At 45.1% G+C, this 22,463-nt stretch overlaps 1 protein-coding gene across 1 annotated transcript in view; it reads right to left on the minus strand.

The window, feature by feature from the left end:
* Window positions 1-217: 217 nt before the first annotated feature.
* LOC135503849 (FYVE, RhoGEF and PH domain-containing protein 1-like) overlaps window positions 218-22,463 on the minus strand; it is a 140,838-nt gene continuing 118,592 nt past the window's right edge. The window contains exons 12-17 of the mRNA XM_064922015.1: window positions 21,562-21,592; window positions 19,807-19,908; window positions 15,345-15,473; window positions 14,127-14,285; window positions 8,600-8,746; window positions 218-5,648 (exon numbers count right to left, since the gene is read on the minus strand). Of these exons, the coding sequence (XP_064778087.1) occupies window positions 5,379-5,648; window positions 8,600-8,746; window positions 14,127-14,285; window positions 15,345-15,473; window positions 19,807-19,908; window positions 21,562-21,592 (838 nt within the window). The 3' untranslated portion in view covers window positions 218-5,378. The remainder of the gene's footprint in view (window positions 5,649-8,599; window positions 8,747-14,126; window positions 14,286-15,344; window positions 15,474-19,806; window positions 19,909-21,561; window positions 21,593-22,463) is intronic.

Here is a 22,463-nt window from a genome sequence, read left to right on the forward strand (position 1 = left end):
TGGGGGGGTTGGGAGTAGAGACATGTTGGCTGGAGGGGGTTGGGAGTAGAGACATGTTGGCTGGAGGGGGATGGGGAGTAGAGACATGTTGGCTGGAGGGGGTTGGGAGTAGAGACATGTTGGCTGGAGGGGTTGGGAGTAGAGACATGTTGGCTGGGGGGTTGGGAGTAGAGACATGTTGGCTGGAGGGGGTTGGGAGTAGAGACATGTTGGCTGGAGGGGGTTGGGAGTAGAGACATGTTGGCTGGAGGGGGTTGGGAGTAGAGACATGTTGGCTGGAGGGGGTTGGGGGGTTGGGAGTAGAGAAATGTTGGCTGGAGGGTTGTTGGGGGGTTGGGAGTGGAGACATGTTGGCTGGAGGAGGTTGGGGGGGTTGGGAGTAGAGACATGTTGGCTGGAGGGGGTTGGGGGGGTTGGGAGTAGAGACATGTTGGCTGGAGGAGGTTGGGGGGTTGGGAGTAGAGACATGTTGGCTGGAGAGTTGTTGGGGGGATGGGAGGTTGGCAGTGGAGACAGGTTGGCTGGAGGGCGTTGGGGGTTGGCTGGAGGGGGTTGAATGGAGGGGGTTGGGGGGAATGGGAGGTTGGGAGTGGAGACATTTTGGCTGGAGGGGGTTGGGGGATGGGGTTGGCTGGAGGGGGTTGGCTGGAGGGGGTTGGCTGGAGGGGGTTGGCTGGAAGTGGTTGGCGGCAGGGGGTTGGGGGATGGGGTTGGCTGGAGGGGGTTGGGGGATGGGGTTGGCTGGAGGGGGTTGGCTGGAAGTGGTTGGCGGGAGGGGGTTGGGGGTGGTGGACAATGATATTTTTTGTTTTATTTTCCTGTTTATACTGATTTTATTATTTATATTTAAACTCTCTATGTATTTCTTCTGTCTTCTCTTGAGTACAGGTTTTATAAACGTATATGAAATGGATATTGTACCTGTAAACCCCCTAACAAAAAAATGACAAAACAAATAAACAATTGGTCACAAAAAACGACTTTACATGGAAGGATTTGCCTTTGATTTGACAGCCTGCACATGACAACCGTTAGACCTGATGATGTGTTCTGCACATGGGCAGTTCAGGACAATCGTTAGACCTGATGATGTGTTTCTGCACATGAGCTTAGCTAGCCAACGTTGCCGTGACATCGCCTACAAACATTATCGGGGATTTCTATTGGAGAAATAGTTTCTTCCTTCGTACTGTCCTGTTATGGTAAAGACACTCTCTTGAGTAGTTATCAGACTGAGTACTGTAAAGGCATGTTGTAATGGTAACCATGGTAAAGTGATGACATCACTCACGTCATCCAAAAAAATGGCAGCCATTGGATGAGAACGACTTCCCACTCTCATTAAAGCCACAGAGTTTCGCGGCAGGCTGCGGTACTGCAGGCATTGTTTGCAAAAACGGGATTCTCCATTATAGCGAATGGACATTTTTTTGATCTTCGTGGTCAATCTTCGTGGAATTAAAAACAAATTTTCGAAGACAGTCATGCTGCCAATAATTGCTTCTGAAACACCAGATATATGTCCTCGAACCGATATTTTTTTCTATCGCAAGATAAGGATTAGTTGCTAATGACAGTCTGCAGTACCCCGGTCGGCCTACAATGTGAGTTAATCAACGAGAAGGGGCAGCACTGAGCTCGCCTGCAGCGTCACATTCTGGAGACGCTCAAACGGCCGCATGTCATGTCTCCATGAGACGCCATCTTACCCAAATTAATTCGGCTTCAATGCGCTATCGAGACTTCACATAGGAATGAATTGTGTCACGCGATCAATGGCTTTGTCCATTCATTGGTGCAGAGAGTCATGGTCCTGTTGTCTGTGGATGTACTGTATCGGGAGCAGACACTCATTAACACTCAATAGTGCAGATCAATAAACGCGCTACAATGTAACTATGTGCCATCTTACCAGTTCCTATGGTCATTGCCACAGAGTTGGGCAAGACAGCACAAACAGACCACACGGTACATTATATCTGGTCTGTCTGGCGTTACTGTACGATAGTCAAGCCATACCGTTGAATGTTTCTTTCAGACAACAACGAAGAAGAAAACAAACATTTTAATTCATCCATCCATCCACTGAACACCACGTTGGTTAACTAGTTTGGGACTGAGATGAAAAACAAAGACAACGTGTCAGTTTAGCCTGGTCCCAGATCTGTTGGTGCTGTCTTGCCAACTCATATGGAACTTGTCATGGATGTGGCTGTATACAGCACAAATAGATCTGGCGCCAGGCTATAGGATCAATTCACTTCTGTTGTGACATCAGGCTATAGGATTGATTCTCTTCTGGTGTGACATCAGTCTACAGGATCGATTCTCTTCTGTTGTGACATCAGGCTATAGGATCGATTCTCTTCTGTTGTGACATCAGGCTATAGGATTGATTCTCTTCTGTTGTGACATCAGGCTATAGGATTGATTCTCTTCTGTTGTGACATCATCACAACATCATCCTCTTCGGATGGGTGACAAGTACTGCAGTGGTCATGGTGAAGTCCAGGGATTCCCAAAAGGGGGGCCAATTTCAACGACGATAACTTAAAAGTCCAATCTAGACTGAAATAACATCTATAGACCTACACCTCACCCACAAAACTGGGCAGGGAGGAGAAGAAATTATATTTACAATACAAATGTATTTTAAAATGTTTCATTTTTCGTTAACTCCTTTCAATTGAACACACACAAACACAATCCTGATTATCAAAACATCTAACATTCCACGTTTTATGGTTCATATATATCCTCATTCTGTCCTCTGTATAACTATCAAAACAATCTCATAAAGTCAGAGAAACCACTGGTTAGAATGATACAAAAACAAGCTCTTTCTCTCTCTCTCTCTCTCTCTCTCTCTCTCTCTCTCTCTCTGTCTCTCTGTCTCTCTCTCTCTCTCTCTCTCTCTCTCTGTCTCTCTCTCTCTGTCTGTCTCTCTCTCTCGTAAACCTGTCAACACGACATGCTCTCTCAAACACACAAACTCATCACAACAACACAACCATGTCCCCTGCCCATGTCCATGTCCAAACCCATCAGCTGAGACAGAGAAGACTTTCTCAAAGGGCTTCACTAAGACATTATTATAAACCGTCTCTAATATATATATATTATTGCATTATTATAAACCATCTCTAACATAACTGCAGCTATATGGCCAGAGCAAAATGATCTTATGGACAAACTATCTATCTTTTCCATCAGTCTATCTAATCCTCCTCACCCTGTGTCTCCAGAGCCAAACAAGTGGCACCTCATTCCCTGCTCTCTGCAGAGGCTCTGTGTGTAATACCATCTTTTCCCACTAGGTGGTAGAGAGGCCGTTATACAGCTCATGTCAAGCCAGCGGGACCAGATGGGCTTTTTAAAGAATTCAATTTTAAAGAGTGATAAAGACAAAGACTGTCAGGCACTAAGGGTTCTATTCGATCTGTATCGCGGAAGTTCAGCTTTTACAGCGTGATTGAAATTTAAAGGTAATGTAGCAGAGACTGCATTCACGGTAAAACACTGCGTATGTCGGCTCAAATTTTCCTTCACATTTCCATCGTGGGAATCTGTAAACGCTTCAGCTTTCCTTTTGAACAGAGTTCTAAATATCCGCTTTGAATGCTTTCGGTTAAAGAGTGGTTCATTGCCTCTATTCAAAACGCCTGGGCTCTGGTTTCGAGAGATTACATGGGCTTGGAGGTATTATTTTAAGCTTAAAAACACAATTCCTAAGTGTAAAGTGGAAAACGGCCAGAAACGTCTCTTTTAAGTTGGTGTAAAACCTCATAGAATTTCGGAATCTTAAATATTTCGCAAAACAGTCTTTAAAAACACCTGTGGTATAGTAGTATTACCCTGCGTACACAACATCTAGCCAGCTACGAAAACTAAGCAAACCGATTTCCATAACAAGGGACAGTTCCCACTATTATATTCTAAAATCTGTACAGCCGACCCGGGAGACAGAGAGTATGTGAGAGGAGGAAGTATAAATCTTCACATCCCCACACAGCAGATGTGGATGGGAGAGAGGAGGCATGTGGTTCCCTCTTCTCTTCAGCCAAGGGGAACATCTGTCTGTCTGTCTATCTGACAATGTCTGTCAGTGTGTCTGTCTGTCTCAGGTAGCCCTCATCCATCATCACATTCCAACACTGTCCAGACCAGACCTTCAGGACCATCTCAATGCATCAGCAAGAAAAGTACCAGATAGGATAGGACAACCTTCACATCACCATCCAAACAACAGCCCTTTCATATGGAGGAAACAGAAACATCAGCCTTCTACTGCCTTCTGTGGAGTTACAAACACACAGAACCCTAGAACACTCAGAACCATAGAACACTCGGAACCCTAGAACACTCAGAACCCTAGAACACTCAGAACCCTAGAACACTCAGAACCCTAGAACACTCAGAACCCTAGATCACTCGGAACCATAGAACACTCGGAACCCTAGAACACTCAGAACCCTAGAACACTCAGAACCATAGAACACTCAGAACCATAGAACACTCAGAACCATAGAACACTCAGAACCATAGAACACTCGGAACCCTAGAACACTCGGAACCCTAGAACACTCAGAACCCTAGAACACTCAGAACCCTAGAACACTCAGAACCATAGAACACTCAGACAGCATAGAAACAACTCAATGCTCTAAACATCATATCTTAAACATCGATTTGGCAGAGAGAGAAATGGTGAGGAGGAGGAAGTCTGTTCTGTGGCTCAGAATGAATTAATGTAAAATGTCTGTCTGACTGAAGGGAATCTATTCACTGTGACACGCAATGTCAATGTCTGACTGGAGGGAAGCTATTCACTGTGACACACAATGTCAATGTCTGACTGGAGGGAAGCTATTCACTGTGACACACAATGTCAATGTCTGACTGGAGGGAAAGTACTCACTGTGACACACAATGTCAATGTCTGACTGGAGGGAAGCTATTCACTGTGACACACAATGTCAATGTCTGACTGGAGGGAAGCTATTCACTGTGACACACATCTTTGTTTACGGCATTCTTCTGATATATCTTCTGAAGGGAGGACGAGAGCAACACTTTTCTTTTGACTTTTGGCAGTTTGTTTTGATGTTGTTGCAAACACTGGTTCACTGTGAGGAGTTGATGAGCAATACACTGACTGAGAGGAACAGACCTGTAGATATTATCATGCAACTGACTGATCACTGACATTAAATACAAAGAGGTGTGTGTGAGTTTGTTTGTGTACCTGTGTGTGTCAACCTGTGTGTGTATGTACATTTTAAACTGTGTGTGTGTGTGTGCTGCTCATGTTCTGTACAGTTTGTAGTTTTGTGTCTTTAGAGAACAGATCTAATATTGATTGTATGCCTCAAAATCAATCATGTATTCTCTCCCGAGGTTGCAGTCTCCTCCCCTTCCTCCTCTAGGGCCTCTGTAATTGAACCGTGAGCCTGTAGCTCCTCCCCTCTCCCTGCGCGTGATAGGACCTCTATCCACCGGCGCTGTAGCTCCTCCCCATCGGCACTGAAGTAGAGCGTAAGGTGGGATTGGCTGATTTTGAAGGCAAAGCGGCGTTCCAGGCGGTCACATGACTCAGGAAGGGAGACCTCGAAGCCAATCAGGGGTACAGAGCGCTGGGCTTTCACATCCTGGGTACACAGGGGAGGAAGAGGGCAGAACAGAGAGTGCAGACAAAGAGGACAGACAGAGAGGACAAAGAGAGAGGACAGGCCAGACAGAGAGGACAGGTAGACAGAGAGAGAACAGAGCGAGAGGACAGAGAGAGAGGACAGGGCAGGCAGAGAGGACAAAGAGAGAGGACAGACAGACAGAGAGGACAAAGAGAGAGGTCACAGAGAGAACAGAGCGAGAGGACGGAAAGAGAGGGCAGAGAGAGAGGACAAAGAGAGAGGACGGGACAGAGAGAGAGGACAGACAGACAGAGAGGACAAAGAGAGGGCAGGACAGACAGAGAGGACAGAGAGAGAGGACAGACAGACAGAGAGGACAGAGAGAGAGGGCAGACAGAGAGGACAGAAAGAGAGAGGACAGAGATGACAGACAGAGAGAGAGGACAGAGATGACAGACAGAGATGACAGAGAGAGAGGACAGACAGAGAGGACAGACAGACAGAGAGGACAGAGAGAGAGGGCAGACAGAGAGGACAGAGAGAGAGAACAGAGCGAGAGGATAGAGAGAGAGAACAGAGCGAGAGGACAGAGAGAGAGGACAGAAAGAGAGAGGACAGAGATGACAGACAGAGATAGAGGACAGAGATGACAGACAGAGATGACAGAGAGAGAGGACAGACAGAGAGGACAGAGATGACAGAGAGAGAGGACAGAGAGGACAGACAGACAGGACAGACAGAGAGGTCAGTTTAATAGGGGTGTAACAACAGTCTAATAGGGGTGTAATAACAGGTAAATAGGGGTGTTATAAAGGGTAATAGGGGTGTTATAAAGGGTAATAGGGGTGTAATAACAGGTAAATAGGGGTGTTATAAAGGGTAATAGGGGTGTAATAACAGTCTAATAGGATGTAATAACAGTCTAATAGGGGTGTTATAACAGGTAAATAGGGGTGTTATAAAGGGTAATAGGGGTGTAATAACAGTCTAATAGGATGTAATAACAGTCTAATAGGGGTGTTATAACAGGTTAATAGGGGTGTAATAACAGTCTAATAGGGGTGTTATAACAGGTTAATAGGGGTGTAATAACAGGTTAATAGGGGTGTAATAACAGGTTAATAGGGGTGTAATAGCAGGTTAATAGGGGTGTAATAACAGGTTAATAGGGGTGTTATAACAGGTTAATAGGGGTGTTATAACAGGTTAATAGGGGTGTTATAACAGGTTAATAGGGGTGTTATAACAGGTTAATAGAGGTGTTATAACAGGTTAATAGGGGTGTTATAACAGGTTAATAGGGGTGTTATAACAGGTTAATAGAGGTGTTATAACAGGTTAATAGGGGTGTTATAACAGGTTAATAGGGGTGTAATAACAGTCTAATAGGATGTAATAACAGTCTAATAGGGGTGTTATAACAGGTAAATAGGGGTGTTATAAAGGGTAATAGGGGTGTAATAACAGTCTAATAGGATGTAATAACAGTCTAATAGGGGTGTTATAACAGGTTAATAGGGGTGTAATAACAGTCTAATAGGGGTGTTATAACAGGTTAATAGGGGTGTAATAACAGGTTAATAGGGGTGTAATAACAGGTTAATAGGGGTGTAATAGCAGGTTAATAGGGGTGTAATAACAGGTTAATAGGGGTGTTATAACAGGTTAATAGGGGTGTTATAACAGGTTAATAGGGGTGTTATAACAGGTTAATAGGGGTGTTATAACAGGTTAATAGGTGCTAATAACAGGTTAATAGGGGTGTAATAACAGGTTAATAGGGGTGTTATAACAGGTTAATAGGGGTGTTATAACAGGTTAATAGGGGTGTTATAGCAGGTTAATAGGGGTGTAATAACAGGTTAATAGGGGTGTAATAACAGGTTAATAGGGGTGTTATAACAGGTTAATAGGGGTGTAATAACAGGTTAATAGGGGTGTTATAACAGGTTAATAGGGGTGTAATAGCAGGTTAATAGGGGTGTTATAACAGGTTAATAGGGGGTGTAATAGCAGGTTAATAGGGGTGTAATAGCAGGTTAATAGGGGTGTAATAACAGGTTAATAGGGGTGTTATAACAGGTTAATAGGGGTGTAATAACAGGTTAATAGGGGCGTTATAACAGGTTAATAGGGGTGTTATAAAGGGTAATAGGGGTGTTATAACAGGTTAATAGGGGTGTTATAACAGGTTAATAGGGGTGTAATAACAGGTTAATAGGGGTGTTATAACAGGTTAATAGGGGTGTTATAACAGGTTAATAGGGGTGTAATAACAGGTTAATAGGGGTGTAATAACAGGTTAATAGGGGTGTTATAACAGGTTAATAGGGGTGTTATAACAGGTTAATAGGTGCTAATAACAGGTTAATAGGGGTGTTATAACAGGTTAATAGGGGTGTAATAACAGGTTAATAGGGGTGTTATAACAGGTTAATAGGGGTGTTATAACAGGTTAATAGGGGTGTAATAACAGGTTAATAGGGGTGTTATAACAGGTTAATAGGGGTGTAATAACAGGTTAATAGGGGTGTTATAACAGGTTAATAGAGGTGTTATAACAGGTTAATAGGGGTGTAATAACAGGTTAATAGGGGTGTTATAACAGGTTAATAGGGGTGTTATAACAGGTTAATAGGGGTGTAATAACAGGTTAATAGGGGTGTTATAACAGGTTAATAGGGGTGTAATAACAGGTTAATAGGGGTGTAATAGCAGGTTAATAGGGGTGTTATAACAGGTTAATAGGGGTGTAATAGCAGGTTAATAGGGGTGTTATAACAGGTTAATAGGGGTGTTATAACAGGTTAATAGGGGTGTAATAGCAGGTTAATAGGGGTGTAATAACAGGTTAATAGGGGCTAATAACAGGTTAATAGGGGTGTTATAACAGGTTAATAGGGGTGTAATAACAGGTTAATAGGGGTGTTATAACAGGTTAATAGAGGTGTTATAACAGGTCATCTCACCTGAGGAGCACCGTATATGTACAGCACCAGTGGTTCATTCTCTGGGATGACAAACCAGGCTTTCTGCCAGCCTCTGCCTGCTCCCTTCTCCATGTGGTGGAGGAAGCTACACATCACACTGTTCTCTGCTGCCACCGACGCCTGTTTCTGTAGACCCCGCGCGTGCGCGCACACACACACACACACACACACACACACACACACACACACACACACACACACACACACACACACACACACACACACACACACACACACACACACAGCGTTAGAGACCCCTCTCCGTTAATGTTGTGCAGCTTGGTCTTATTTTCCACAAGCGTGGTGTTTCATCCCTGACAAAAGGCCCGGACTCTAGAATACTGTTCTATTTCACATATTTCTATCCTCTTGTCTTCCCTTGTTCTTTTTAACAAGTACAGTTTAAAAAATGTGGAAAGTATTTGACATAAATGCATTTGACCAAGGGCCTACAGTCAGGGCCTCCAGCACATCAAATAAAATAACATTTATTAGTCACATGCGCTGAATACAACAGGTGTAGTAGACCTCACAGTGAAATGCTGAATACAACAGGTGTAGTAGACCTCACAGTGAAATGCTGAATACAACAGGTGTAGTAGACCTCACAGTGAAATGCTGAATACAACAGGTGTAGTAGACCTGACAGTGAAATGCTGAATAGAACAGGTGTAGTAGACCTTACAGTGAAATGCTGAATACAACAGGTGTAGGTAGACCTCACAGTGAAATGCTGAATACAACAGGTGTAGTAGACCTCACAGTGAAATGCTGAATACAACAGGTGTAGTAGACCTCACAGTGAAATGATGAATACAACAGGTGTAGTAGACCTCACAGTGAAATGATGAATACAACAGGTGTAGTAGACCTTACAGTGAAATGCTGAATACAACAGGTGTAGTAGACCTCACAGTGAAATGATGAATACAACAGGTGTAGTAGACCTCACAGTGAAATGATGAATACAACAGGTGTAGTAGACCTCACAATGAAATGATGAATACAACAGGTGTAGTAGACCTTACAGTGAAATGATGAATACAACAGGTGTAGTAGACCTTACAGTGAAATGATGAATACAACAGGTGTAGTAGACCTCACAGTGAAATGCTGAATACAACAGGTGTAGTAGACCTCACAGTGAAATGATGAATACAACAGGTGTAGTAAACCTCACAGTGAAATGCTGAATACAACAGGTGTAGTAGATCTCACAGTGAAATGCTGAATACAACAGGTGTAGTAGACCTCACAGTGAAATGCTGAATACAACAGGTGTAGTAGACCTCACAGTGAAATGCTGAATACAACAGGTGTAGTAGACCTTACAGTGAAATGCTGAATACAAGAGGTGTAGTAGACCTCACAGTGAAATGCTGAATACAACTGGTGTAGGTAGACCTTACAGTGAAATGCTGAATACAACAGGTGTAGTAGACCTTACAGTGAAATGCTGAATACAACAGGTGTAGTAGACCTCACAGTGAAATGCTGAATACAACAGGTGTAGTAGACCTCACAGTGAAATGCTGAATACAACAGGTGTAGTATACCTTACAGTGAAATGCTGAATACAACAGGTAGACCTCACAGTGAAATGCTGAACACAACAGGTGTAGTAGACCTTACAGTGAAATGCTGAATACAACAGGTGTAGTAGACCTCACAGTGAAATGCTGACTCACGAGCCCCCTTACGAGCCCCCTTTACAAGCCCCTTACGAACCCCTTATGAGCCCCCTTACGAGCCCCCTTTACAAGCCCCTTACGAACCCTCTGTACCGGTACAGAATCAATGTGGAGGCTATATACAGGGGGTACTGGTACAGAGTCAATGTGGAGGCTATATACAGGGGGTTGTTACCGAGTCAATGTGGAGGCTATATACAGGGGGGTACCGGTACAGAGTCAATGTGCGGGGGCACCAGTTAGTTGAGGTAATTGAGGTAATATGTACATGTAAGTAGAGTTATTAAAGTGACTATGCACAGATGACAACAACAGAGAGTAGCAGCGGTGTAAAAGAGGGGAGGGGCAATGAAAATAGTCTGGGTAGCCATTTGACTAGATGTTTAGGAGTCTTATGGGGGTAGAAACTGTTTAGAAGCCTCTTGGACCCAGACTTGGCACTCCGGTACCATTTGCTGTGTAGCAGAGAGAACAGTCTATGACTAGGGTGGCTGGAGGTTTTTTTAGGGCCTTCCTCTGACACCGTCTGGTATAGAGGTCCTGGGTGTCAGGAAGCTTGGTGGCCCTACTGGGCGGAGGCTGAGCAGTTGCTATACCAGGCAGTGACGCAACCAGTCACGATGGTCTCGATGGTGCAGCTGTAGAACCTTTTGAGGATCTGAGGACCCATGACAAATCTTTTCAGTCTCCTGAGGGGGAATAGGTTTTGTCGTGCCCGCTTCATGACTGTCTTGGTGTGCTTGGACCATGTTCGTTTGTTGGTGATGTGGACACCAAGGAACTTGAAGTTCTCAACCTGCTCCACTGCAGCCCCGTCGATGAGATTCAGGGTGTGCTCGGTCCTATTTTTCTTGTAGTCCACAATCATCTCCTTTGTATTGATCACATTGAGGGAGAGGTTGTTGTCCTGGCACCACACGGCCAGGTCTCTGACCTCCTCCCGTCTCGTCGTTGTCGGTGATCAGACCTACTTAATAACGGTGTTGGAGTCGTGCCTTGCCGTGCAGTCATGAGTGAACAGGGAGTACAGGAAGGGACTAAGCACGCACCCCTGAGGGGTCCCAGTGTTGAGGATCAGCATTGGGGATGGCTGTTACCTACCCTCACCACCTGGGGGCGGCCCTCCAGGAAGTCCAGAATCCAGTTGCAGAGGAAGGTGTTTAGTCCCCGGGTCCTTAGCTTATTGGTGAGCTTTGAGGGCACTATGGTATTGAACACTGAGCTGTAATCAATGATCAGCATTCTCACATAGGTGTTCCTTTTGTCCCGGTGGGAAAGGGCAGTGTGGAGTGCAATAGAGATCGCATCATCTGTGGATTTGTTGGGGCGTTATGCAACTTGGTGTGGGTCTATGGTTTCTGGAATAATGGTGTTGCTGTGAGCCATTACCAGCCTTTCAAAGCACTTCATGGCTACAGACGTGAGTGCTACGGGTCAGTAGTCATTTAGGCAGATTACCTTAGTGTTCTTGGGCACAGGCACTATGGTGGTCTGCTTAAAACATGTTGGTATTAGACTTGGACAGGGAGAGGTTGAAAATGTCAGTTAAGACACTTGCCAGTTGGTCAGCACAGTACACCTCCTGGTAATCCGTCTGGCCCTGCGGCCTTGTGAATATGATTCGATCTTAGTCCTGTATTGACGTTTTGCTTGTTTGATGGGTCGTCTGAGGGCATAGCAGTAGTAGTTTAGCTCGCCCAGTAGGCCAGTAGGCTCGTGTCACTGGGCAGCTTTCGGCTGTGCTTCCCTTTGTAGTGTGTAATGGTTTACAGGCCCTGCCACATCCGACGAGCATCAGAGCTGGTGTAGTACAACTCGATCTTTGCCTGTTTGATGGTTCGTCTGAGGGCATAGCGGGATTTCTTATAAGCTTCCAGGTTAGTGTCCCGCTCCTTAAAAGCGGCAGCTCTAGCCTTTAGCTCAGTGTGGATGCTGCCTGTAATCCAAGGTTTCTGGTTGGGGTATGTACGTTCAGTCACCGTGGGGACAACATTATCGATGCACTTATTGATGAAACCAATGACAGATGTGGATTTCAAATAAGCTTACGGGTTAGAGTCCCGCTCCTTGACAACGGCAGCTCTACCCTTTAGCTCAATGTGGATGTTGCCTGTAATCCATGGCTTCTGGATGGGATATGTACGTACGGTCACCATGGGGACGACGTCATCGATGTACTTATTGACGAAGCCAATGACTAATGTTGTGTACTCCTCAATGCCATCGGAGGAATCCCGGAACATATTTCAGTCTGTGCTCGCAAAACAGTCCTGTAGCTTAGCATCTACTTCATCTGACCACTTTTTTTATTGATCTAGTCACTGGTGCTTCCTGCTTTAATGGAGGGTGAGGGAGAGTTTTGTATGTGTGTGTGGAGTAAAGGTGGTCCAGAGTTTTTTTCCCTCTGGTTGCACATTTAACATGTTAATAGAAATTAGGTAAATCAGATTTAAGTTTCGCTGCATTAAAGTCCCCGGCTACTAGGAGCGTCGCCTCTGGGTGAGCGTTTTCTTGTTTGCTATTGGCTGAATACAGCTCATTCAATGCTGTCTTAGTGCCAGCCTCTGACTGTGGTGGTATGTAAATAGCTACAAAAATACAGATGAAAACTCTCTAGGTTGATAGTGTGGTCTACAGCTTATCATGAGATACTCTACCTCAGACTCGAGACTTCCTTAGATATCGTGCACCAGCTGTTGTTCACAAAAATACATAGACCGCCACCCCTTGTCTTACCAGACGCCGCTGATCTATCCTGCCAGTACATCGTATAACCAGCCAGATGTATGTTGATAGTGTCATCGTTCAGCCACGACTCCATGAAGCATAAGATATTACAGTTTTGAATGTCCCGTTGGTAGTTTAATCTTGAGTGTAGGTCATCAATTTTATTCTCCAAAGATTGCAAGTTTACGAGCAGAATGGAAAGAAGTCTACAAATTAGCCTACGATCGCCTACGAATTCTCAGAGGACAGCCCGCCCTCTGGCCCCTTTTTCTCAGCCTCCTCTTCACGCAAATCACGGAGATCTGGGCCTCTTCCTGAGAAAGCAGTATGTCATTCGCGTCGACCTCGTCAAGACTCAGTAAAGGAAAAAGGATTCTGCCAGTCCGTGGTGAGTCATCACAGTCCTGATGTCCAGAAGTTATTTTCGGTCATAAGAGACGGTAGCGGCAATATTATGTACAAAATAAGTTGAAAAAACAAGTTACAATCCACGCAAATAAACAAATTAAAAACACAATTGGTTGAGGGCCAGTAAAACGTCTGCCTTCTTCTCCGCCGCCATTTAAGTATCTGATGTATAAATATGTATTTAACCTCTATTATCACCTGCTAGCTGATCCCATCGACTTACAGTCTTTGTACTAACGCTAGTTAGCATTGGGCCGCTACTTAGCATTGGGTCGCTATTTAGCATTGGTTCTCTAGTTAGCATTGGTTCGCTAGTTAGCATTGGGTCGCTAGCTAGCATTGGGTCGCTAATTAGCATTGGGTCGCTAGTTAGCATTGGGTCGTAGTTAGCATTGGGTCGCTAGTGAGAATTGGTTCGCTAATTAGCATTGGGTCGTTAATTAGCATTGGGTCGCTAGTTAGCATTGGGTCGCTAGTGAGAATTGGTTCGCTAATTAGCATTGGGTCGCTAATTAGCATTGGGTCGCTAGTTAGCATTGGGTCGCAAAACTCCCTCTAACTTTCTTCATGCTGGACAAAGATACATGAAAATGGTATCCACAAGTTAATCTGACCCTGTGGAAGTAGATCAAATCCAGAAGTATCCCTTTTTCTACGGCAGCCAGGATCCTGTTATGTACCTCTAGTATTGACCGTCGTCTGTTTATGCTGCAGGTCAGACTGGCGGGGGAGGGGGGAACCCCCACTAGGGTGGTGTAGCAGTCGATGCACACCCTGTTAGCCCTGTTGTTGTCGTAGAGCAGACGGGCCCTGAACTCTGAACACTTTCCACACACCACCTGGGATACACAGAGAGAGGAGGTGTACCTCCATATTAACATGTATTACACCTGGGATACACAGAGAGCTCAGGTGTAGGAGACAGGAAGCAGTTCACTTGACGACAGGCCATTGATGGAAAATTAGGTGCATCCTCTTCAATATCAGAACAAATTGGAACAACTCACTCAATTAAAAAAAACTCTTGATTTGACCATATTTTTAAAACTCTTTATTGAGCATTGAGCAAGAGACTCAACCCTAATTTCTCAGCAGTTGACTGAAGAAATGGAAGGAGTAAACAGACAACCTAGGACTGGAGACATGGAAGGAGTTCGCTTGTTGGGTGGGGGAGGGGGGACAACATTTCAACCAATGAGAGTCAAGGTACAGCCCAAAACCCAAAACTCTCACTCAATAATGATCAACATGTTCATCTTAATTTTATATATATGAAAACTTTTTTAAATCAAGAGTTTTTAATATTGAGTTGTGTCCACTTCTTCAGGAGTAGAGCGACTGACTGACATAATCAGGTCACATGTACATAACATCAAGATTTGATTGGTGACGTACGTGTCACATGTACATAACATCAAGATTTGATTGGTGACGTACGTGTCACATGTACATAACATCAAGATTTGATTGGTGACGTACGTGTCACATGTACATAACATCAAGATTTGATTGGTGACGTACGTGTCACATGTACATAACATCAAGATTTGATTGGTGACGTACGTGTCACATGTACATAACATCAAGATTGATTGGTGACGTACGTGTCACGTGTACATAACATCAAGATTTGATTGGTGATGTACGTGTCACATGTACATAACATCAAGATTTGATTGGTGACGTACGTGTCACATGTACATAACATCAAGATTTGATTGGTGATGTACGTGTCACGTGTACATAACATCAAGATTTGATTGGTGACGTACGTGTCACATGTACATAACATCAAGATTTGATTGGTGACGTACGTGTCACATGTACATAACATCAAGATTTGATTGGTGACGTACGTGTCACATGTACATAACATCAAGATTTGATTGGTAACATACGTGTCCACAGGCTTTGCAGTGGTGGCGTCTCTTGGTGATGGAGTTGAACGGCTCCTGGCACTTCATACACAGAGTCACCTCCTTCTCACGGATCGGAGTGGGGGCACGCTTCCCCAGCTCATTACAGTTCTGAGAGAGAAAGTAGATTGGAAGAGAGGCAGAGAGAGAGAGAGAGGGGTAATGAGTGAGGGAAGGAGAGACGTGTGAGCGAGGGAATGAGTGAGGGAAGGAGAGACGTATGAGAGAGGGAATGAGTGAGAGAAGGAGAGAAGTGTGAGAGAGGGAATGAGTGAGAGAAGGAGAGACGTATGAGAGAGGGAATGAGTGAGAGAAGGAGAGAAGTGTGAGAGAGGGAATGAGTGAGAGAAGGAGAGACGTATGAGAGAGGGAATAAGTGAGAGAAGGAGAGAAGTGTGAGAGAGGGAATGAGTGAGAGAAGGAGAGACGTATGAGAGAGGGAATAAGTGAGAGAAGGGGAGAAGTGTGAGAGAGGGAATGAGTGAGAGAAGGAGAGAAGTGTGAGCAAGGGAATGAGAGAGAAGGAGAGACGTATGAGAGAGGGAATGAGTGAGAGAAGGAGAGAAGTGTGAGAGAGGGAATGAGTGAGAGAAGGAGAGACGTGTGAGAGAGGGAATGAGTGAGAGAAGGAGAGACGTATGAGAGAGGGAATGAGTGAGAGAAGGAGAGAAGTGTGAGAGAGGGAATGAGTGAGAAAAGGAGAGACGTGTGAGAGAGGGAATGAGTGAGAGAAGGAGAGAAGTGTGAGAGAGGGAATGAGTGAGAGAAGGAGAGACATATGAGAGAGGGAATGAGTGAGAGAAGGAGAGAAGTGTGAGCGAGGGAATGAGTGAGAGAAGGAGAGACGTATGAGAGAGGGAATAAGTGAGAGAAGGAGAGAAGTGTGAGAGAGGGAATGAGTGAGAGAAGGAGAGAAGTGTGAGCGAGGGAATGAGTGACAGGAGAGATGTATGAGAGAGGGAATGAGTGAGAGAAGGAGAAAAGTGTGAGCGAGGGAATGAGTGACAGGAGAGATGTATGAGAGAGGGAATGAGTGAGAGAAAGAGAGAAGTGTGAGCGAGGGAATGAGTGACAGGAGAGATGTATGAGAGAGGGAATGAGTGAGAGAAGGAGAGAAGTGTGAGCGAGGGAATGAGTGACAGGAGAGATGTATGAGAGAGGGAATGAGTGAGAGAAGGAGAGAAGTGTGAGAGAGAGACAGAGAGAGAGAGGGAGAGAAGAGACAGCGATAGGATCTCACAGAGGAAGGCATTTCAGCCACAGAAGCTGAAAGGCAGACATGTCATAGTGTTAAGAGAACAAGGTGGAAGAACTATCGGGAATACTGCTTAACCCTTTCACATCTACTCAAGTGCCTAATGATTAGTGGTTATACTGGGGTTATAGGTTATACTGGGGTTAGGGGTTATACTGGGGTTAGTGGTTATACTGGGGTTATACTGGGGTTAGGGGTTATACTGGGGTTAGTGGTTATACTGGGGTTAGTGGTTATACTGGGGTTAGTGGTTATACTGGGGTTAGTGGTTATACTGGGGTTATAGGCTAGGGGGTTAGTGGTTATACTGGGGTTAGTGGTTATACTGGGGTTAGTGGTTATACTGGGGTTAGTGGTTATACTGGGGTTATAGGCTAGGGGGTTAGTGGTTATACTGGGGTTAGTGGTTATACTGGGGTTATAGGCTAGGGGGTTAGTGGTTATACTGGGGTTAGGGGTTATACTGGGGTTAGTGGTTATACTGGGGTTATAGGCTAGGGGGTTAGTGGTTATACTGGGGTTAGTGGTTATGCTGGGGTTATAGGCTAGGGGTTAGTGGTTATACTGGGGTTATAGGCTAGGGGGTTAGTGGTTATACTGGGGTTAGTGGTTATACTTCGTTTATAGGCTAGGGGGTTAGTGGTTATACTGGGGTTAGTGGTTATACTGGGGTTATAGGCTTGGGGGTTAGTGGTTATACTGGGGTTATAGGCTAGGGGGTTAGTGGTTATACTGGGGTTATAGGCTAGGGGGTTAGTGGTTATACTGGGGTTAGTGGTTATACTGGGGTTATAGGCTAGGGGGTTTGTGGTTATACTGGGGTTAGTGGTTATACTGGGGTTATAGGCTAGGGGGTTAGTGGTTATACTGGGTTTATAGGCTAGGGGGTTAGTGGTTATACTGGGGTTATAGGCTAGGGGGTTAGTGGTTATACTGGGGTTAGTGGTTATACTGGGGTTATAGGCTAGGGGGTTAGTGGTTATACTGGGGTTATAGGCTAGTGGGTTAGTGGTTATACTGGGGTTAGTGGTTATACTGGGGTTATAGGCTAGGGGGTTAGTGGTTATACTGGGTTTATAGGCTAGGGGGTTAGTGGTTATACTGGGGTTATAGGCTAGGGGGTTAGTGGTTATACTGGGGTTATAGGCTAGGGGGTTAGTGGTTATACTGGGGTTCTAGGCTAGGGGGTTAGTGGTTATACTGGGGTTATAGGCTAGGGGGTTAGTGGTTATACTGGGGTTAGTGGTTATACTGGGGTTAGGGGTTATACTGGGGTTATAGGCTAGGGGGTTAGTGGTTATACTGGGGTTATAGGCTAGGGGGTTTGTGGTTATACTGGGGTTAGTGGTTATACTGGGGTTATAGGCTAGGGGGTTAGTGGTTATACTGGGGTTAGTGGTTATACTGGGGTTAGTGGTTATACTGGGTTTATAGGCTAGGGGGTTAGTGGTTATACTGGGGTTAGGGGTTATACTGGGGTTATAGGCTAGGGGGTTAGTGGTTATACTGGGGTTATAGGCTAGGGGTTTGTGGTTATACTGGGGTTAGTGGTTATACTGGGGTTATAGGCTAGGGGGTTAGTGGTTATACTGGGGTTAGTGGTTATACTGGGGTTAGTGGTTATACTGGGTTTATAGGCTAGGGGGTTAGTGGTTATACTGAAACCCCACCTCTTCAAGGAATACCTAGGATAGGATAAGTAATCCTTCTCACCCCCCTTAAATGATTTAGATGCACTATTGTAAAGTGGCTGTTCCACTGGATGTCAGAAGGTGAATTCACCAATTTGTAAGTCGCTCTGGATAAGAGCGTCTGCTAAATGACTTAAATGTAAATGTAAATGTTATAGGCTAGGGGGTTAGTGGTTATACTGGGGTTATAGGCTAGGGGGTTAGTGGTTATACTGGGGTTCTAGGCTAGGGGGTTAGTGGTTATACTGGGGTTATAGGCTAGGGGGTTAGTGGTTATACTGGGGTTAGTGGTTATACTGGGGTTATAGGCTAGGGGGTTAGTGGTTATACTGGGGTTATAGGCTAGGGGGTTAGTGGTTATACTGGAGTTATAGGCTAGGGGGTTAGGGGTTATACTGGGGTTAGTGGTGATACTGGGGTTAGTGGTTATACTGGGGTTATAGGCTAGGGGGTTAGTGGTTATACTGGGGTTATAGGCTAGGGGGTTAGTGGTTATACTGGGGTTAGTGGTTATACTGGGGTTATAGGCTAGGGGGTTAGTGGTTATACTGGGGTTAGGGGTTATACTGGGGTTCGATAATAGGGGTTACGTGGGGTTAGAGACTAGGGGGTAGGAGGTATGCTGGGTTAGAGACTAGGGGTTAGGTGGTAGGCTGGGGCTTGAGGCTAGGGGTTAAAGGTTATGGGTTATGCTGGGGTTAGATGCTAGGGGTTAAGGGTTATGCTGGGTTAGATGCTAGGGGTTAAGGGTTATGCTGGGTTAGATGCTAGGGGTTAAGGGTTATGCTGGGGTTAGATGCTAGGGGTTAAGGGTTATGCTGAGGTTAGATGTTAAGGGTTATGCTGGGGTTAGATGCTAGGGGTTAAGGGTTATGCTGGTGTAAAATGATAGGGTTTAAGGGTTATGCTGGTGTAAAATGATAGGGTTTAAGGTTATGCTGGGGTTAGATGCTAGGGGTTAAGGGTTATGCTGGGATTAGATGCTAGGGGTTAAGGGTTATGCTGGGGTTAGATGCTAGGGGTTAAGGGTTATGCTGGGGTTAGATGCTCGGTTTGAATGGTTATGCTGGGGTTAGATGCTAGGGGTTAAGGGTTATGCTGGGATTAGATGCTAGGGGTTACGGGTTCTGCTGGGGTTAGATGCTAGGGGTTAAGGGTTATGCTGGGGTTAGATGCTAGGGGTTAAGGGTTATTCTGGGTTAGATGCTAGGGGTTAAGGGTTATGCTGGGGTTAGATGCTAGGGGTTAAGGGTTATGCTGGGGTTAGATGCTAGGGGTTAAGGGTTATTCTGGGTTAGATGCTAGGGGTTAAGGGTTATGCTGGGGTTAGATGCTAGGGGTTAAGGGTTATGCTGGGGTTAGATGCTAGGGGTTAAGGGTTATGCTGGGGTTAGATGCTAGGGGTTACGGGTTCTGCTGGGGTTAGATGCTCGGTTTGAATGGTTATGCTGGGGTTAGATGCTAGGGGATAGGAGCTAGGGGTTGTGTTGTATCTTACAGGTGAGTTGGGAGGAGTGTAGTCCTCATCTCGGAGAGAGCAGTTGAGATGGTGGAACGTGGCTAGCGTCTGTTCATGTCTCTGAATGGTGGCCTGGATAGCCTGAGAGAGAGGAGGAACAGACAACATGTTACATGGCAACGTCTCTGCTGGATAGACGTTTTATCTGGTGACACACACACACACACACACACACAGTGGAAGCTGAAATAGTGGAAGCTGAAATAGTGGGAGCTGAAATAGTGGAAGCTGAAATAGTGGGAGCTGAAATAGTGGGAGCTGAGATAGTGGGAGCTGAAATAGTGGGAGCTGAAATAGTGGAAGCTGAAATAGTGGGAGCTGAGATAGTGGGAGCTGAAATAGTGGGAGCTGAGATAGTGGGAGCTGAAATAGTGGGAATTGAAATAGTGGGAGCTGAAATAGTGGAAGCTGAGATAGTGGAAGCTGAAATAGTGGAAGCTGAAATAGTGGGAGCTGAAATAGTGGAAGCTGAAATAGTGGGAGCTGAAATAGTAGGAGCTGAAATAGTGGAAGCTGAAATAGTGGGAGCTGAAATAGTGGGAGATGAGATAGTGGGAGCTGAAATAGTGGGAGCTGAAATAGTGGAAGCTGAAATAGTGGGAGCTGAGAAAGTGGGAGCTGAAATAGTGGGAGCTGAGATAGTGGGAGCTGAAATAGTGGGAGCTGAAATAGTGGGAGCTGAGATAATGGGAGCTGAGATAATGGGAGCTGAAATAGTAGGAGCTGAAATAGTGGGAGCTGAAATAGTGGGAGCTGAAATAGTGGGAGCTAACATAGTGGGAGCTGAGATAATGGGAGCTGAAATAGTGGAAGCTGAAATAGTGGGAGCTGAAATAGTGGGAGCTGACATAATGGGAGCTGAAATAGTGGGAGCTGACACAATGGGAGCTGAAATAGTGGGAGCTGAAATAGTGGGAGCTGACATAATGGGAGCTGAAATAGTGGGAGCTGAAATAGTGGGATCTGACATAGTGGGAGCTGAGATAATGGGAGCTGAAATAGTGGGAGCTGAAATAGTGGGAGCTGAAATAGTGGGAGCTGAAATAGTGGGAGCTGACATAATGGGAGCTGAAATAGTGGGAGCTGAAATAGTGGGAGCTGAAATAGTGGGAGCTGAGATAGTGGGAGCTGAAATAGTGGGAGCTGACATAATGGGAGCTGAAATAGTGGGAGCTGACACAATGGGAGCTGAAATAGTTGGAGCTGAAATAGTGGGATCTGAAATAGTGGGAGCTGAAATAGTGGGAGCTGAAATAGTGGGAGTTGAGATAGTGGGAGCTGAAATAGGGGGATCTGAAATAGTGGGAGCTGAAATAGTGGGAGCTGAAATAGTGGGAGCTGAAATAGTGGGAGCTGAGATAGTGGGAGCTGAAATAGTGGGAGCTGAGATAATGGGAGCTGAAATAGTGGGAGCTGAGATAGTGGGAGCTGAAATAATGGGAGCTGAAATAGTGGGAGCTGAAATAGTGGGAGCTGAAATAGTGGGAGCTGAGATAGTGGGAGCTGAAATAGTGGGAGCTGACATAATGGGAGCTGAAATAGTGGGAGCTGACACAATGGGAGCTGAAATAGTTGGAGCTGAAATAGTGGGATCTGAAATAGTGGGAGCTGAAATAGTGGGAGCTGAGATAGTGGGAGCTGAGATAGTGGGAGCTGAGATAGTGGGAGCTGAGATAGTGGGAGCTGAAATAGTGGGAGCTGAGATAGTCTAAACTGGAATACAGAAGTATTTACCTGGATCCAGTCCTTCTTCTCTTCTTCAGTCCTACACAGAGCAACAACAGCGTATGAGGTAGTAACCAAAAGAGTCATGTAGAATCATGTAGTAACCAAAAGAGTCATGTAGAATCATGTAGTAACCAAAAGAGTGTTAAACCAAATCAAAAAATATTTTATATTTGAGATTCTTCAAAGGAGCCTCCCTTTGCCTTGATGACAGCTTTACACACTCTTGGCATTCTCTCAACCAGCTTCATGAGGTAGTCACCTGGAACATATTTCAGTTAACAGAAGTGCCTTGTTTAAAGTTAATTTGTGGAATTTAGATCCTACTTAATGCGTTTGAGCTAATCAGTTGTGTTGTGACAAGGTAGGGGTGGTATACAGAAGATAGCCCTATTTGGTAAAAGACCAAGTCCATATTATGACAAGAACAGCTCAAATAAGCAAAGAGCAAAAACAACAATCCATCATTTATTTTCGACATGAAGGTCAGTCAATCTGGAAAACTTTAAGAACTTTGAAAGTTTCTTCAAGTGCAGTCACAAAAACCATCAAACGCTATGATGAAACTGGCTCTCATGAGGGACACCAATAATAAGAAGAGACTTGCTTGGGCCAAGAAACATGAGCAATGGACATTAGACCGGTGGAGATCTGTCCTTTGGTCTGATGAGTCCAAATTTGAGATTTTTGGTTCCAACCGCCGTGTCTTTGTGAGACACAGAGTAGGTGAACGGATGATCTCCTCAGGTGTGGTTCCCACCGTGAATCATGGAGGAGGTAGTGTGATGGTGTGGGGGTGCTTTGCTGGTGACACTGTCATTGATTTACTTATAATTCGATGCACACTTAACCAGCATGGCTACCACAGCATTCTGCAGCGATACACCATACCATCTGGTTTGCGCTTAGTG

The sequence above is a fragment of the Oncorhynchus masou genome, chromosome 18 (assembly GCF_036934945.1).
Source record: "Oncorhynchus masou masou isolate Uvic2021 chromosome 18, UVic_Omas_1.1, whole genome shotgun sequence".
In the NCBI taxonomy this organism is placed as follows: domain Eukaryota; kingdom Metazoa; phylum Chordata; class Actinopteri; order Salmoniformes; family Salmonidae; genus Oncorhynchus; species Oncorhynchus masou.